The 19,144-nt window shown below is 42.1% G+C and overlaps 1 protein-coding gene across 8 annotated transcripts in view; it reads right to left on the reverse strand.

The window, feature by feature from the left end:
* The window catches only part of LOC140485619 (chondroitin sulfate N-acetylgalactosaminyltransferase 1-like), a 312,994-nt gene that overhangs the window by 130,858 nt on the left and 162,992 nt on the right, over positions 1-19,144 (reverse strand). For all 8 annotated transcript variants that reach the window (XR_011962394.1, XM_072583951.1, XM_072583950.1 and 5 more), the window contains one exon: positions 4,901-5,676. Coding sequence is in view for 7 of the 8 variants with exons in the window: in XM_072583951.1 (XP_072440052.1) it covers positions 4,901-5,543 (643 nt within the window). In the remaining variant the exon portion in view is untranslated. The remainder of the gene's footprint in view (positions 1-4,900; positions 5,677-19,144) is intronic.

A 19,144-nucleotide genomic window follows, 5' to 3' on the forward strand; every position in this document is an offset into this window, starting at 1 on the left:
TTTTCAACCTTTCACTTTGGCCCCGTGCAGTCAAAACGCATACCCAAGATCACTGTTAAAACTCAGATGTGGCCTGCAAGGAGCTGTTTTCTGCCACTTTCTTCTCCTACGCAAGTCCAATTTTCTTCAGCACTGCTCACAAATATCAGAGAGCTGAGTTTGTATGCAAATTTGGCACAAAACCAGTTTTCCCACTTTGCTTCTGAATAACATTGTAGCCAAAACTCCTTCATAGTCATAGAGATATATAGCATGGAAACAGACTCTTCAATCTAACTCATCCGTGCTGACCAGATAATCTAAATTAGTCGAGTCCCATTTGCCAGCATTTAGCGTATATCACTCTAAATCTTTCCTATTTATATATGTGCCTTTTAAATGTTGTAATTGTACCAGCCTCCACCACTTCTTCTGGCATCTCATTCCATACCTGCACCACCCTCTGTGTGGAGTTGTTCATTAGGTCTCTTTTATATCTTTCCCCTCTCACCCTAAAACTATGCCCTCTAGTTCTGAACTCCCCTACCCCAAAGAAAAGACCTTGGCTATTCACCTTAACCATGTCCCTCATGATTTTATAAACCTCTACAAGGTCACCCCTCAGCCTCCGACACTCCAGGGAAAACAGCCCCAAGCCTATTCAGCCTTTCCCTATAGCTCAAATCCTCCAACCCTGGCAACATCCTGTAAATCTTTTCTGAAGCCTTTCAGGTTTCAAAACATCCTTCCAATAGGAAGGAGACCAGAGTTGCATGCAATATTCCAAAAAGTCTGAACCAATGTCCTGTACAGCTGCAACATGACCTCCCAACTCCTCTACTCAATGCTCTGACCAATAAAGGCAAGCTAACCAAATACTTTCTTCACTATCCTATCTACCTGCAATTCCACTTTCAAGGAACTATAAACCTGCACTTCAAGGTGCCTTTGTTCAGCAACGTTCCCCAGGACCTTACCATTAAGTGTATAAGTCCTGCCGTGATTTGCCTTTCCAAAATGAGCACCTCACAATTATCTAAATTAAACTCCATCTGCCACTCCACGGCCCTTTGGCCCATCTTTATTGTAGTTCAGGAATCAATTTAGTCATGTGAATGGTTGAACTCTCTTTGGGTGCATTCACACTACAATAATGTCATCAGTAATTAAATCTATGCTTGCCCTGCCGAATATTCAATGTATCTCCAATATAACATGAAACCTATCTTATTCACAATTAAAATGGGAGCAATTTATTTCTCGTGATTAACATAACCTGCTGAAAAGAAGTCATTAGAACTTTTCGTATAAGGAAATCTCTGTGTTAAAATCCTCTTTTTATATGCAGAACAAATAGAAATTTTGAAAAGGAAAATTTGCAGGCAAGTGGGGAAAAGGAAGGTAATTGGAACAGTTAGTTAGCTCTCTTAAAAAGCCAGATGATGCACAATGGGTTAAATAGCCCCCTTCTATGTAAAGTTGTACAATAGTCAGAATGTTTGCTGGTTCTCAGCTTGTACTTTTAAAAATAAACCTGTAGGACTATAGCCTGGTGTTGTCTGATTTTTAAACTTTGTCCACCCCAGTCCAACACCGGCATCTCCACATCATGATTTTCAGTTAGACAACAGGTACTTAAAAATAAAAAAAACATCTTGGGCCAGTATTGGTAAAATAGTTCATATACTAAATGATGGATACGGTCTGCCAATATTTAACCTCTGCAAATCAGTATCAAAAAAAGAGAGTAATGGCATGGATTGCAAAATGAACTGCCAGTACTCAAGTGAAAGCATTTGGCCAGTGCTGTATACAAAGCTTTTGAGTTTTAACTGAAGAGTCGGTGTCAAGTAAAATGGAAAAAGCACTCAAGTTAAGCTGTTTCATTTTAATGGAATGATGGCACAGGTCATGCACTGATAAAGAGTTAGTTTCATACTCTGATTTTCCTACTTGGCTGCTCTTGGTCTTAGTTAGTTTAGCAGAGCCTTGATTTTAAAATTCTCATCCTATTCTTCATATCCCTCCCATGGCTTCACCTCTCTGCAACCTCCACATAATCCTCCAGCAAGATTTCTCTGTTTGGATCTAACTTGAACCATCCCTGATTTGAACTGCTCCAATCGGTGGTGGTAAGGGTTTCAACTACGAGTTCTGGAATTCTCCCTGCAAACCAGTATGCCTCACTACCTCTTGTTCCTGCTTTAAGATACTCCTTAAAGGTACCTCCCTAACCAACAACAAAAACAGAAATTGCTGGAAATGTTCTGAGCAAGGAAGGGTCAGTTGACCTGAAACATTAAGTCTGATTTCTCTCCACAGATGCTGCCAGACCTGCTGAGCTTTTTCAGCAATTTCTGTTTTGGTTTCAGATTTACAGCATCCGCAGTTCTCCCAGTTTTTACCCTATAATCAAATTTCCAGTTGTCTATCCCATCACTGTCTCATAACATTCAAGAACAAACTTTACTTTATAAGGACCTCAGGACATATTACATTAAAGGATCATTCAGTGTAAATGATTTGAATCTAAAAATCCAACAATTAAAGGAGTTGCTACATTTAGAATTGACAAGTAGTAGCTGAATTTGTTCAGAAAATTTTAATTTCTCTCAAGTTCTGCTGCAGACCTGGCCTTGTTTGGAGACAAGCTGGGAATCACTGAAATGTGCAGAAAGACCCAATCAGATAGAACACAAATAATTTATTTAATAAAGTTGGCTGATTATTGACAGCGACAGAAGTGTTATAAGATATGGCAGAATACTCCTACAGAGAGCAAGGGTTATATTTATAAAGTGTGTAGGTCATATGAATCAAATAGTAAGAGACAGATTGTACAGAATAAACAAACATTCTGAAAGGTGCTGCAACGCAGGTAAACCTCTTGAGGTTTGGTATGATGTTCCCGATTCACTACAATTTTACTCATCTTATGGGGCTGTTTTATCTTCTTAAGCCCATATGCTTACTTAAGAATAGCTATCATTGCTTATTTTAATCTTTTCCCTATTATTTCCTGCTCATCTTGCATTTCATGAGGCTTGAAATATTGAATATAATTCCATATTGCTCACCATCCTAAATGGAAAACACTTATGTCTAGCCTTAGATTATTTAAATAGGTTTCAATAGATTAAATTAGAGCTTTACATCTAATCTGCATCCATCTTCTGGCCAATTTTGGGGCTATTTCCAATATTGAAAATGCAGTCAAGTGTAGTGAAAATGCACTGAGATTTTGAATGTAATTCTTTAGCAAATATCCAAAAGGTATTAAGAGCGAGTCACTTTGTAAAAGATTTGCGAGATTGATTTTTGGGTTGCCCTGATTTGCTTTCCAAAACGCAGCACCTACCTTTATCCAAATTAAACTCTATCTGCCACTCCTCAGCCCACTGACTCCTCTGACCAAGATCCCATGGTACTCTGGGGTAACCTTCTTCGTCATCCACTACACCTCCAATTTTGGTGTCGTCTGCAAACTTACTAACCCCACCTCGTATGTTCACTTTCAAACAACTTACAAAGAAGACAAAAAGTAGTGGACCAAGCACCAATCCTTGTGGCACAATCTTTGATCACAGGCCTCCAGTCTGAAAAGCATTCCTCTGCCACCACCCTCTGTCTTCTACCTTCGAGCCAGTTCTGTATTAAACTAGTTAGTTCCCCCTCTGTTCCATGTGATACAACTTGGCTAATCAGTCCACCAATAGGAACCTTGTTGAAAGCCTTACTGAAGTCCATAGAGATCATGTCCACCAGTCTGCCTTTATCAATTTTCTTTGAGCTTTCTGAAGAAGTAAAAATCAAATTTCTGAGACACGATTTCCCATACACAAAGTCAAATTGACTATTTCTAATCAATCCTTGCCTTTCCAAATACATGTACATCCAGTCCCTCAAGATTCCCTCCAACAACTTGCACACCAATGATATCAGGCTTTCTTACTTCTTTTTGATGAATAAATTCCTTACTTGTTTCATTGGGATTTGTTGTTTAATAAACATGGCAATGGGGTGACAGAATTTACATCCAACCAGTGCAAGAGGCCAAATATGCATTAGATGTAAGTTGTAAAATATGCTCATTTGGCTCAAGATATTCCACATGGACAAGATAGAATGTAATTATCAGAACCAAATTGGAAAGCCAAGAATAACCTGGATTACCTGTCTAGAGTCATCCATATTTATCATAAGAATTCCCTATATAAGTTGGTCATTCTGTAAGTACACCCTCCCATCAATGGTTACTGTGTCGGGCAGCACGTAGATTTCTTTTACAGCACCTGTTCAGACATGTTAGATAATGTCTCAGGAGCAGGTGAGTCTTAAACCCAAGTTTCCTACTCCAAAGGTAGAGGCACTACCACTGAATCACAAGACCCTGTAACATATGCAAGACACCAAGAGTGTGGCATCCAAAGTGTAATAGGTGAGGTGCAACTGAAACAATCTGTATGAGAGACTCACGAGAAGTGGACCCGCATTTTAACTGTTAAGAAACCAAGCTACGTTTTGACAATATAAACATAAAACCAAAATACTGTGGGTGCTGAAAATACTCAGCATGTTATGGTGTTTTTTTTTCTACTCTATCCCAAAATGTCTCAACTTTAGAAGGTTATCCATTATTGCCCCACTTTCTAAATTGCTGAACCTCTTTTGGGATTTACCAAATTATTCATCTTGTGGGTTAACAACCACAACAAACCAGATCAACACTAGCTTCATGTCACAATGGACACTTAAACCCATAAGAGGGAAGCGATCTTTCATCCAATTGGTGAGGTACAATAAAAATAGATCCATGAGCTGGAATGACAATGCTCTATTCCATTGGACTTGATAGTCCCCTGGACATTTTAAGCTGCAAGAGCAAGTCTATTGGGTAGAATTGTAAAAATGACACACCAACCTTCAACAAAGTCAGCAGCTGCATGCATACGCTGATTTGTTGCTCCTTCATCTCCAGGGGTGTTCAGAAATTCTAGTGCAACCTCAATAGCTTCCACCAGCTCATCCCGTTTATCCTTTCGGACTGGTTTCTCCTCGGGGTGTCGTGTCAGGCCCATTTCCAGCTGGTACACTTTCTGTAAAGTGAAGCTCTCGAACGGTATCACCGAATATTCCGTGGGCAGTCTGACCGCAGAGTAGACCTCTGCTTTGTCGACCTGAGAGTGCAGATATTTGAGCAGACTTGCCTGGGTTTTCTCTGGGCTACTCCGGTCAATATTAGCTCCCAGCGAGTCACCATAACGATCCTGTGCAGCCTTCAGTTGCTCGCTGCGTTCCTGCAGTTCCTCCTTCAGTTGTGCAATTTGCCTCTTTAGACTGGTGATGTAATTATGGTGTTGTTCCTCACGTTCCTCAAGCAGCACTTGGAAGTTATCCTTACCGGTTGTGCCACTTACCCGAGGCAGTATGGGCTGGCCATCTTCCACCTTTGGAGTACATGCCAACATGTATAACAAGGAAACAATGCAACACAGTAGAACCAATACCATAGCAAGTCGCCAAATCCATGTTGGCATTCCTCTCCGCATCATTCTTAACCACATTTAGCCTATCTGGAGTGCCAGTCCAGTTAATCAGTCCAAAACGATTTGACAGTGACACCATCCGTCTCTGAACCAAGTGGTTCAGTCTTTGTGATTCTCCTCATTTCCAACGAGGGTTGTCTTCTGACGAACACTGGAAGGACAAACACAAAAAAAACAATCAGCACCGACTGCACATCTCAGAAAAGGTCCCTCATTAAAGTACAATGCATTTTGTTCCCTTTCTATAAAAAGAATGTTTATTGCTTTTCTGTAGTCAGTATGTCTACCAGACCAGAGTTTGATTAAGGCAAACATGTTGATAATGTCAAAGAAAAAATGTTTTGAGATCCTTTTAAGTGGACATCAATTCACTCGCGTTGCCTCCCCAACCTAGTTCTGGATTTCCCCAGTAGAGTAAACTCTTTCTCTGTATCCACCTTACTGAGTGCCTTCATTACTTTAAATACCTCAATCAGGTATGTTCTCAATGTTCTGAGCACAAGGGAATGGAAACTAGGTTTATTTTTTTTATTTCTTTTGAGGGTAAGGACTAAATCAAAATAGAGTTGGAGGGAGAAATGATGCACTCCACTCCCTGCGGCGCCCACCTCTCCCTGAACGGCTCCAGGGTGTTGGTGGACACCGCGTGCTCCTTCTCCAAGGACACCCGGGCTCTAACGTAACCCCGGAAGAGGGGCAGGCAGTCGGCCCTAACGACCCCCTCCACGGCCCGCTGCCTGGACCTGTTGATGGCCAGTTTGGCCAGGCCCAGGAGCAGACCCACGAGGAGGTCTTCGGACCTGCCCTCCCTCCTCCGTACCGGGTGCCCGAAGATCAGGAGCGTGGGACTGAAGTGCAGCCAAAAGCAGAGGAGAAGGTTTTTAAGAAAATCAAAAAGGGAGTGCAAACGCCCACACCCAATATATACATGGTCCACGGACTCCACAGGACCACAGAACAAGCAGTTGGGCTGGGAGTCCGTGAACCACCGCAATCTGCGGTTGCAGGGGACTGCTGCGTGCAGCACCCTCCACCCCAGATCCCCGAGAGAAAGGGGGAGGACTCCCGCGTAGAGAGCCCTCCACTGGGGATCCCCACCGCCCGGTGGCAAATGGGCACGCCAAGGCGTGTCCGGACGGTGGATGAGGGAGAAGAGGTGAAACTTGGTTTATACAACCCTTTCTCCTCATTTAACTCTTTAAGCCCTTGTGTCCTTCTGTTTAGCAGATCACATACGGAGGTGTTAATCTTTATGTAATGTACAGCTAATTGCTTAGAAAGCAAAGAAAACAAACCAAAGCTTCCCATGTTGTAAGTGAAAAGCTGGAACTGTGTATAACCATTGTACTTATCATTACTCAAAAGTTTCATTCAAGGTCTTTTCCTGCAGTTGAACTTCCAAATATTTTCTGTAAGTATGGGATGTAGCTACAGCTGTTGAGGATTAAGGTTGATGTAATTTAAATCGCTTCAGTGTCAGTGACACCTGTTCACAGTGATTATGGAGTCTTCAAACAAGATGAGAAGTTTGCTTGCAGTACTTAGAAGGCATGAAAATAAATTAATGTAATTTCATCTGCAAACGTCTGAGCTGTTTGCTCTTCAGCCCATTCATTTGACACATTCTTTACTCGAGGAAGATGAATCCCAGTATTGCTCCCAGCATCACACTGCAGATGTACCATTGAACTGCAGCCAAAGTTTTAAGGAGACATTATAGTCTGGGAAGACTTTTAAAACTTCATTTGTAAGGTAATGGTACTGGCTCCAGCATTCCTACTGATGTCACAGGGTCAGGGGACGGACACAAGGAAATCTACTTTAGCTTTCAGAGGCAGCAGTTACCAAATCCCCAAGGTCCTGGTATTATGTTAGAAACGTGGCTGTACTTACTGCTATCAATCAACCCCCCGCTGTCTGTTTTGTATGTACCCTGATGGGTCTTCTTTATTCATTCATAAGTTGAGGACCTCACTGGTTAGGCCAGCATTTCTTGCCCATTCCAGAGGGCAGTTCAGAGTCAACCACATTGCTGTGGGTCTGGAGTCACATGTGGACCAGACCAGATGAAGATGGCAGTTTCCTTCCATAAAGGATATTAGTGAACCAGAGGAGTTTTTTTGACAATGGTTTCATGGTCAAGAGATTTTTATTGAATTCAAATATGCTGTGGTTGGATTTGAGCTCAGGTCAACAGAACATTTCCTGGATCTCTGGATTAACAGTAATACCACCAGGCCATCACCTCTCCTCTACCATTAATACTAGAGAACGCCAAGATAAAACAAAGCAAAAATAAAGAAGGATTGGCAGCTTGGTGGCTCAGTGGTTAGCACTGCTGCCTCGCAGTGCCATAGACCCAGGATCAATTTCACCCTTGGGCAACTGTCTGTGTGGAGTTTGCACATTCACCCAGTATCTGCATGGGTTTCCTCTAGGTGCTCCACTTTCTTCCCACAATCTGAAGATGTATAGGTTAGGTGACTTGGTCATGCTAAGTTGTCCATAGTGTCCAGGAATGTGCAGTCTAGCTTGGTTAGCCATAGAAAATACAGGGTTACAGGGATAGGGTGGCTCTGCAGTGGAATGCTGTTCAGACGGTCAGTGTATAAATGGGCTAATGGCCAACTTCCACACTATAGGGAATTCTATGATTATATCGAGTTCTATGAATCCTTACGCAGTACTACATACTAAAAAAGGTGACAAATACCAGAATGAGTGATCATCTGGGACATGGTTGTAGTGATGTGTATTTGACCCCAAAACACAAAAAAAACATCCAGAGAACCTAAAAGAATATTTTAAGAGCATGACAGGAGATACAATGATCAGTCAGTGGCTTAAATGAGATTACTGATAGAAAGAGACAGCAGCAGCTGCAGAAGTGAAAAGGCAAGCCCTTGCACTCTAAATGCAGAACTTCATTCTGTAGTTGGCAAGAAGTACTGGAGGCAAAACTGTGGGATACGGAATGAGAGAAAATACAGCCACTCTTAGAAAATACTGAGATTTTAATGAACGAGGCTCTGTAAGTAGCAGGCTCCAAAAGGTAATTTTAATCTATAGGAGCAGGACTCACTAATTTAGCCACAGTTTTGATAGGAACATTTATAAAAATCATAGCCAGAGAACTTTATAAATAAACCTTGTGATAAAGAAAAAGTGCTTAATATTAGGGATACTATGTTCTATTGTAGACTATGAAAGGAAGGAAAATGGCCACCTTTCTGGAAAGGAGTGAGAAAATAACATCTTGGCTGCAGTAAAACCCAAAAAGAAGCTGGTAACCACCATCCGATCATTAAAAATAGCCTAGGAAACCCCAGTAAGCCTTACAGAGTTATAGCATACAAAGAAACAAATTCAAAAAGCTTGAAAGCTGTCAATTACTGCAGAACAGCCAGTAATACAATTTAACATATTAGCATTGCCACAGTTCTACCAGATCATAGGGCTGCTCCCTATGATCTAGTAGATGACTAGGGATGACTAGTGGTGGTTTAACCTTACAGTCAGCACACATCAGGCAAGTGGAAGGGTTAAGATGGAAAATCCTTTATGATAATCTCAAGTCAGTCTACATTGCAAACCATCCATTCAACAGACTGAGCTAACCAATTCCAGTTTACAATGTTATTGACCAAATCAATAGGTATTATAGAAATAGACTGTTCTAAAACTGGCTGACAAAAAAAAGGTATTCATAGTCTTGCAAACTCTTTAGTCATTCAATTTAAAACAGCATTGCTGAATCATGAACAAGCAGATTTAATATTAAAATGATATAGACTTCAAATACCTTTAGAGCAATAGGATTAATTGGGACATTGAGAAAAAAAAATCAGATTCAAGATGAATCTGTAAAGGAGCTGATTCAAGTGAAGGAGCAAATTACTGTAGATGCTGGAACCTGCGTAGAAAACAAAAAAGTGCTGGAGATTGCATCGGGTCAGGCAGCATACATAGAGAATAAGAAAGCTAATGTTTTGAGGCAAGGTGACTCTTCATCAGAGCTGACATGAAATTTCAGCTCTGATGAAAAGTCATCTAGACTTGAAATGCCAACTTGCTTTTCGCTCCATGAATGCTGCCTGACCCGATGTGATATCCAGCATTTTTTTTTGTTTTCTATGCAGAACTCAAGTCTGGACATATTTTAAGACAGTTCAAGATACAATGGTTAATTTTGAGGAAATGCCAAGTCGAGGCTGAGCAAGGTAATGCACTTTAATATTCACTGGGTCCATTTGTAGACAATGACATTAGCAGACAAAATATCAAAAAGAGTAACAGACACTGATTTTGATAATTATTTCAATTTAAGAGCAAGTAAAATTCTTGAATGAGTAAGATTTAACTAAGTATTCACAATCCAGAAGAATATATTGTCAATTCCATAAATATCTTCTTCAGATGAGTGGAAAACTGTTACTACAAAGCTGAGAATTCAGAATTCCTAAGAGAAAGGAATGTTGCTGGAACCTTTGGCTGAAACGTTGTCAGATTTTTTGAAGTCCAAAGAAGATTTAAGTTTGGAGAAAATTACTCAAATCTTGTTGGGAGCAGAAACCAGAAAGATTTATTAAGCAGAAATATCCTGAAAGATGATCAGCACCACCTCAAAACAGCAACAGGGAATATTAACTTCATACATTATGGACACTCTGGAGAGGCATATGATAAGCTGACACAGAATAGCATTTACAGTGTCAATATCTTGGGGCAATAAAAACTCACAAGTTTAGACATTGACCAACAATCACTAAAGAATGCTACATTTCCAAAACTATATGCCAATGCCATTCACTGTTTCAGAACAGAGGAAATACTGGTAGTTGCACATGTAAAATTGTCTATAATGTTAGAACATACACCACCACTTGAAAAGATAATGTCATTTCATTAGATATTAGTTTGGTATTTGAGGCATTCCTAAGGGAACTAGCTAATCCAGAAAAGACAGAACTTGTCTAGGTCAATGGGTATCTTGTTAGATTGATACAGGAGTAACTGTTACAGTCCTATCAAAACTAGTCACCATGCCTGAAGATGCAGGAGTTACATCTTGGAAATAAGACTGTGTAGTAGTGGTGGAACAATGATCAAAAGCACAGAAATGCTTCAATTTACACTAAAAAAAACATACATAAGCCAAGATAAAAATGTCTATGTTGCTTGCAAACGTCTAACTTACCTTTATGTTTGCATGCATGTCTCAACCTCAACAGAAGAGTTGGAGGAGATCAACACTCTCCCAAAGAATGAAAGTCCACCTGAAGCCAACAAATGTCCAAACACTAGCACATGAATAGGCCATTCAAGGGGCAGCCAGTAGAAGATATACAGTAATTGGGATTCCTAGATTCATGGCAGAATCCAAACAGAAGAAAGAATTAAGTGGAGTCATGTCTGTTGGCACAAAGGAACTAATTACTGTTGTCAGAGAGGAAGTTAGAGACTTCAAAGAACTGATGAAAATTTTCAATCTTGCCTTCTAAAACAGGACAGTCAATACCAATAACAGAGAGAATGCAGAGTGAACATCAATCTTTCAGTAACATGACTGAAAGTCCGAAAAAAACTTAATTCAACAATCAACCAACCCCAATGGGTGAGTGGAGACATCCAAGTTGATTCACAACTTGAGGGAGATAAGTTGCACATGACTCCATAGAAACCAAACCAATAGCCAGGACAAGACAATGAAGAAGAAACTACCTGGCAACTACTCGAGTTAGCAAAAAACATTCCCTCCGTGAAAGAAATTTCAGGAGATCAAGGTGCCTCCAGATAACATCATAGACCAACAAGGAATGACATCCTCCACAAAGGATAGGAAAGATACAAAAGAAAATCCAACAGGAAAGTGATCCACAGATCAGAACCAGGATCAACAATCCTCAACCCAGAGATCCATTGTTCTTCTAAACCCAGTAAAGTATGAAACATCCTGACGGACACCATTCATGAAGTCCGAAATTAAGGGGAATGGAATAGTGCTAAGTGAAATCAATTCATATATAGAATTGTAGAATGGGAAAATTGGGGAGTTAGTATTTGGGAGAGAGGAAAAAAGTAATGGTTCTGAAGGGGTTAATACTCACATTATATTGGCAGTAGACAGGCAGGAGGCTGGAAGAACATAGCATGCCAAGCAGCATCAGGAGGTGCAGAAGTCTACATTTCAGGTGTAACCCTTCTTCACAACTGGGGATGGGTGTGAGGGGAACAGCAGATAATGAGGGAGGCAGGGGCAAGGTGGTGAAGTGGAGATAGGTGAAGACAGGTAGAGGGTACAACCTGATTGGTCAATGGGAGGAATGAATGCAGTTTGTGGCAGGGAGCAGTGGTAATCCCAACCATGAGCCCTGCCACATTTTCACTATCACCCCCGACCTCGAACACTCTGAAGCCGAACGGTCTGTCCTCAGGGAAGGGCTCACGTTCGTAACCTTCCACCCCACCTCAATGAATTCTGGATCCACAATGACGTGGAGCTCTTCTTCCACCTCCTCCATGCCTTGTTCGACAAAACTCCCAACCTCCCTCTGAGGACCCCTTCTCCTGCCTCCAACCTTCCTCCTCCACTTGGTCACCACCTGAAGGCCTTGTACTTGTCCTAGAACTCTTCATTGCAGACTGTTGACATGACATCAGCTGCCTCAATTTCTCTAACCCCCTCACCCACTCCAACCTCACCCCATCCGAACATGCAGCACTCCACTTGCTCCGCAGCAACCCCTGGTTCACCATCAAACCTGCTGACAAAGGCGGGGCTGTGATAGTCTGGAGAAAGGACCTCTATATTGCAGAAGCCAGACACCAACTCTCCAACACCACATTCCACCATCACATAGCCCATGACCCCACCGTGACCTATCATGCCCAAATACAAGACACTGTCAGTGCCCTCATTGCTTTCGGTGATTTCCCATCCACTGCCTCCAAACTCATTGTCCCCCAGCCCTGTACTGCCTGGTTTTATCTGCTTCCCAAGATCCACAAGCCCAACTACCCTGACTGATCCATCATCACTGCATGCTCCTGCCCCACTGAACTCATCTCATCCGACCTCGACTCCATCCTCTCCCCTTTAGTTCAGGCACTTCCCACCTACATCTGCAACACCAACCACGCCCTCCATCTCTTCAGTAACTTCCAGTTCCCTGGCCCCCAGCGCTTTATCTTCATTATGGACGTGCAGTCCTTACACGCATTCATACCCCATAAGGATAGCCCTCAGCTTCTTCCTCTCCAACAGACCCATCCAGTCCCTTTCTACCAATACCCTCCTCCGCCTCACTGAACTGGTCCTCATCCTCAATAACCTTTCCTTTAACTCTTGCCATTTTCTCCAAATCCAGGGGGTGGCCATGGGCACCCAGATAGGGTCCAGCTATGCCTGCCCCTTTGTTGGCTATATTGAACAGTCCTTCTTCAGTATGTACACAGGCACTGTACCCCAACTCTTCCACCATTATATCGATAACTGCAATGGTGTAGCGTCCTGCGCCCAGGCTGAACTGGAGTAGATCGTCAACTTTGCCCACAACTTCCACCCTGCCCTCAAATGCACTTGGTCCATGCACCTCGATCCCCTTTATTGACCCCTCCATTTCCATCTCCAGCAACAGTCTCCAGATGAACGTTTACTGCAAACCATAGACTCCCATATCTACACACCTACTCCCACCCAGTATCCTGCAAGAACTCCATGCCACCATCCCAATTCCTCCCCCTCCGCCATATCTGCTTGGACGAGGAGACATTCCATTGGTGAACTTCCCAATGTCCAACTATTTTGAACAACGTGCTTTTCCTCCCACCATCATCCAGCCAGCCCTCCACCACACCACCTCCATTCTCTGCTTCACCACTCTAAAACCCCCTTCCCAACACAATAAAGAGAGAGAGTCCCCCTTGTCCTCACCTACCACCCCACCATTCTCCACATCCTTAAACACTTCTGCCAATTCCAACTAGACCCCACCACCAAGAACATCTTCCCCTCCCCACCCCTCTCTGCCTTCCACAAGGGCTGTTCCCTTAGACAGTCCTTGGTTCATGCCACCCCACCAACGAATGCCCATGTACCTCCCCCTGCAACCAGAAAAGGTGCAAATCCTGTCGGTACAATAACCCCCTCACCTCCATCCAGGGCCCCAAACAGTCCGTCTGGGCGAAACAGAGGTTTGCCTGACTCTCCTCCAACCTAGTTTACTGTATCAGGTGTTCCCAATGTGATCTTCTCTGAATCGGGGAGACTGAACGCAAACTGAGGAAATGGCTCACCGAGCATCCCAGCTGGGCCCGCAGGGGCCGAATGGACCTCCCAGTCACCACCCATTTCAATTCCCCAACTACTCCATTTCTGACATGACCATCCTTGGTTTCCTCCATTTCCAAAACAAACCACAGCACCTAATGGAAGAACAACACCTGATCTTCCACCTGGGCATCCTGCAGCCTGGAAGACTCAACAGTGACTTCTCCAATTTCAAATAACCTCCCTCCCCATGCACCGACTTCCTTCCCAGCCCCACCCCTCCTTTCCACTGCTACCTGCCAACAACTGAATTCATTCCTCCCATTGACCAAACAGGTTGTACCCTCTACCTGTCTTCACCTATCTCCACTTCACCACCCTGCCCTCACCTCCGGTTTATCTGCAGCTCCCCTTACACCCATCCCCAGTCCGAAAGAAGGGTTACATCCAGAACATCAACTTCTCCACCTCCTGATGCTGCCTGGCTTGCTGTGTTCTTCCAGGCTCCTGCCTGTCTACTTTGGATTCCAGCATCTGCAGTTTTTTTGTGTCTTACCATATTAAATTGGTGCCATCCATTTTACTAATATGGATTAGTAAAGTCTGTAGGTGGAGACAAAAAGTTCCACTATAACTTTTAGGAGAGGACTAAAAGTATCTGCACCCAGTTCCCAAGGTCCTATTAATTATGTCTGACCAAATATAGTTTTATAGATTCTATTCATGCAACAAATATAGTTTTTTTTTAAGGAAAATACTTCTTCTACTGACACTGTTTGGCAGTGTAACATTTACCATCAATCTTTAGGCAGACCCAAGATAAAGTAAATACAAGAGGAGGACTGGTGGCAACAAATTGCCTCAAACAACTCTTATCCAGTACAACATACTGCTAGAGGTGGTCAGTATCACAAGATGACAGCAATAGTTATCTGGGAAAACATTACAAACTTCCCATTTCATATTGTCAACACAACTGATTATCTTTATGACTGTGCCAACAAGAAATGACACAACATGTTGCCCAGAGTGAGCAAGTTTACCAATGTCATTTCAGTGTATCTGCTGCAGGACAAACATTGGTTGATGCGAAATGGGACTGTCACTTCAGCAACCTCCGTCACAACCCTCTCTGTCAATTTGGCAACTCAGGACGAGCAAAAGGAAATAATTCAACTCAAGAAAGTCTAAAAGTTAAACTCAAAGTATTCAACAAAACGTACATGGTCAAAACACAACAGCCACTGCATACTGAAACAAATGGACCAATATATTTTAAAAGGTTACTTGCCAACACAATTGCATGAACAATGAACAACAGGAGCTATTTTCTCAGCTATTTACATAAATGTGCACAGTTAGCCAAAGTAGACACTGATGCTGTCCTATAGTAATTGTTACCTTACAAATAATTCCTGAAGATGTATTACATAAAAAAAGCGATGATTCATTATGAAGACATGATAATATCATAGCTCTCTCCTGCAGTTTCTCAGTGGACAGGTTATATTAGAATGTGTCATCTGAAGTGTGATATTACAAAAAGTATACCATTTATGGGAAGTGCAACATCTACAGGAAGTCTTACACAAAATAAACAGAAACCTTCTGTTGCAATGGATTCATTTTTTTCAGTTTAATTTTTCTGTTTTTCTAAGAACATTGAATTATTCAGTAAGTTCAAATAAACAGCAGAATTACCACTGCAAAATGTAAATAGAGTGCTTAAAAGGTTACATTTATTAACACTTTCAAATAAATACATTCTGAACTTAGGACAGATTTATCATAGATGTCCGAGACATTGACATATTATCAGTGATTTATCAGAGTTAAATTCCTTGCTATGAACCGCTAATGTGCAAACAGTGCACTGCACCACTTCTTGAATTAACATCTTGACTTAGTCTTGGCTTCTTATTCTGACTGATTTTCACCACCATCTTAACCATTCTTTGTTTCTATCCTCTCAGTTCACTGCCCTCCTTTATTCCCTAAAACTACTTTCCAATATAAACTCTCTTACTCGTAACTATGCCAACTCATGTACCCTCACTTCTCCACTGTGGTTACCACACAGGTAAGACTATTGCTGACTGGCTCCCTAAAAGATTTCCCATTAATATCAACCATTCCCCATCAGTACCCTTCATCACCTTATCCCCAGTTTCTTCACTATCCAGTCTTAGGGGACAGGGGAAGGTTAATCACTCTCCCAATGAATATTGGCATCCCGTATTTTCAAGCCTTTAATCCATGATTTATTATTGCATTTCCGTATCTGCTGATCTTCTCAATCATGCACTTGCCTCCATTTTTGAGGGTCACCTTCCCAATAAAACTATTACTCCTGCCCACAACAGTCATTTCCCAGAATACCATTTATCACTACTCGCTCAGCCACCATGTTCAGCCATTTATAGCAGAAAATTGGTTCAACAGACCATCACTCAGATCTGGTTGGGTCACAAGGAGCACTGTGTGGTGCAGCGCTACTTTGATTGAAAAAAAGAATTCACAATGCAAAAATTATCTTAAATGCAAAAACAATCCCCCGCCTTCCGATCATCATATAACATCTTAAATAACCCTCCTGAGATCTCTCCATGCTCACCTCCAAAAGCATGAATAAAGAGTTGATGGACTTATTTATCACAAATTAGTTCAACTAGTTAGTTCCCCTTCCCCTAGTTCACCAGGATAAAGCTCTGTGAATGATGTCTACTGTCCAAGTTCGGAGTTCACATCTTTCCCTAGCTTCCATCCCATCTTTTTTGTTTGAAATCCTCTTGCCCTGAAGACAACCCTCGCACTCCCATGACCTATTTCCACCTAACTTCCAACCAACTTCCCTTCTTAACACCCAAAACTTTTAATGCTTCCCACTCATCAAGTTTTGCCCATTCCCTTTCAAATCTGCAGTACCCCATCCACCTCAAATTGTCACAACCTTAACCTCTCCGATCATAGAGGCATAGAGATGTACAGCATGGAAACAAACCCTTCGGTCCAACCCGTCCATGCCGACCAGACATCCCAACCCAATCTAGTTCCACCTGCCAGCACCTGGCCCATATCGCCCCAAACCCTTCCTATTCATATACTCATCCAAATGCCTCTTAAATGTTGCAATTGTACCAGCCTCCACCACTTCCTCTGGCAGCTCATTCCATACAAGTACCATCCTCTGTCTGAAAACGTTGCCCCTTTTATATCTTACCCCTCTCACCCAAAACCTATGCCCTCTAGTTCTGGACTCCCTGACCCCAGGGAAAAGACTTTGTCAATTTATCCTATCCATGCCTCTTATAATTTTGTAAACTTCTATAAGGTCACCCCTCAGCCTCCCACGCTCCAGGGAAAACAGCCCCAGCCTGGTCAGCCTCTCCCTATAGCTCAAATCCTCCAACCCTGGCAACATTCTTGTAAATCTTTTCTGAACCCTTTCAAGTTTCACAACATCTTTCTGATAGAAAAGAGACCAGAATTGCACGCAATATTCCAACAGTGGCCTAACCAATGTCCTGTACAGCTGCAACATGATCTCGCAATTCCTGCACTCCATACTCTGACCAATAAAGGAAAGCATATCAAATGCCTCCTTCACTATCCTATCTACTTGCGACTCCACTTTCAAGGAGCTATGAACCTGCACTCCAAGGTTTCTTTGTTCAGCAACACTCCCTAGGACCTTACCATTAAGTGCATAAGTCCTGCTAAGATTTACTTTCCAAAATGCAGCATGGCATACCAACAACTATCACACTCTGATCTTTATGGTAGCTCCCATAACGCAAGGATAAGAGATATGTTGTGCAGTACTAAAGAAACCAATAATCTTTTACTACAGCATCTGGGAAAAGGAACGCCAGCATAGTCGTACCAGACCCATAGGGCTGTTCTCTCATTAGAAACAGCTGACTGCTGGTGGATTAAACTGAGAGGCACTGTGCCTCAGGACAAGGGGAGAGGTCGAGAAGGAGAGTCCTTCATGGTAAACTTGGTTAGTGCAGGGATTGAACTTACAATGTTGGTGTTGCAAACCAGCTGTCCAGCCAACTGAGCTAACCAACTCCCATCACCTGATATCTACGCATGGACATTACAATCACAGGCCCTTGCATATCTGGGCTGAAACTAATCAACCTATTGCAGTATGCTTCCTTCAGTGTGTCATACTGCAAGAGAACAGAACTTAATAAGATGTTAACCAAGAGTATTGCTGATAATGAGCAATTACTCTTTCAAGCATGTTATCATGTGAAGGTGCTGGTGTTGGACTGGGGTGGACAAAGTTAAAAATCACACGACACCAGGTTGTAATCCAACACGTTTATTTGGAAGCACTAGCTTTCGGAGCGCTGCTCCTTCATCAGATAGCTAGTGGAGTAGGATCATAAGACACAGAATTTATAGCAAAAGGCTATAATTTGCTAAATTTGCTATAAATTCTGTGTCTGATTATTCTACTCCATTAGCTACCTGACGAAGGAGTAGTGCTCTGAAAGCTAGTCCTTCCAAGTAAACCTGTTGGACTAAATCCAAGCATATTATGACTCTGCAGAAAGTGGGACTTAAACCCGGGCCTTTTGGCTCAGATGCAGGGGCATTACCACTGCACCACAACTGGAAAATAGCTGTAATAATTTCAGGTATCAAAATTTGGAATTGCACCCCTAAACCTCTTTACAAGTCTCTTCATCTTTAACATCCTCATTAACATCCATCTCTTCAACTAAGAGATCGGTCATCTCTCCTGTTGTCTGCTCTGACCAGGTGTTAGATTTTTTACTGAAAACATTCTTGTTAAAGTACCCTGCTGTGCTTTACTATATTAAAGGTGCTATGTAAATGCAAGTTGTTATAACTGTACTTTAATTAGATGACAAATAGATCTTAGTGCCTAATGTGAAACCTTTCAGCTTTCAAACAAACATCACATATTCCATTCTAACACTGATGTCAATATTACTACTTCATAATATTTTCATCACTCATTCCAGACTAAACATGAAGAACAGAATGAAAACATTAGAGAATAACTGAAGCAACTAACAATTATCTCTATAAATAGTATGCATTATGAGGAAAATAAAATGTTTAAAAGTACTTACCACAGTTACACAGCACGGAAACAGACCCTTCGGTCTAACCAGTCCATGCTGAACATGATCCCAAATTAAACTAGTCCCACCTGCCTGCTGCTGGCCCATATCCCTCCAAACGTTTCCTATTCATGTACATATCCCAAATGTCACTATACATTGTAACGGTGCCTGCATTTACCATTTCCTCAGGAAGTTCATTCCACACGCGAACCACCCTCTGTGTCATGAACTGGCTTTGTCAG

This window comes from Chiloscyllium punctatum, chromosome 14 (assembly GCF_047496795.1).
Source record: "Chiloscyllium punctatum isolate Juve2018m chromosome 14, sChiPun1.3, whole genome shotgun sequence".
Taxonomy (NCBI): domain Eukaryota; kingdom Metazoa; phylum Chordata; class Chondrichthyes; order Orectolobiformes; family Hemiscylliidae; genus Chiloscyllium; species Chiloscyllium punctatum.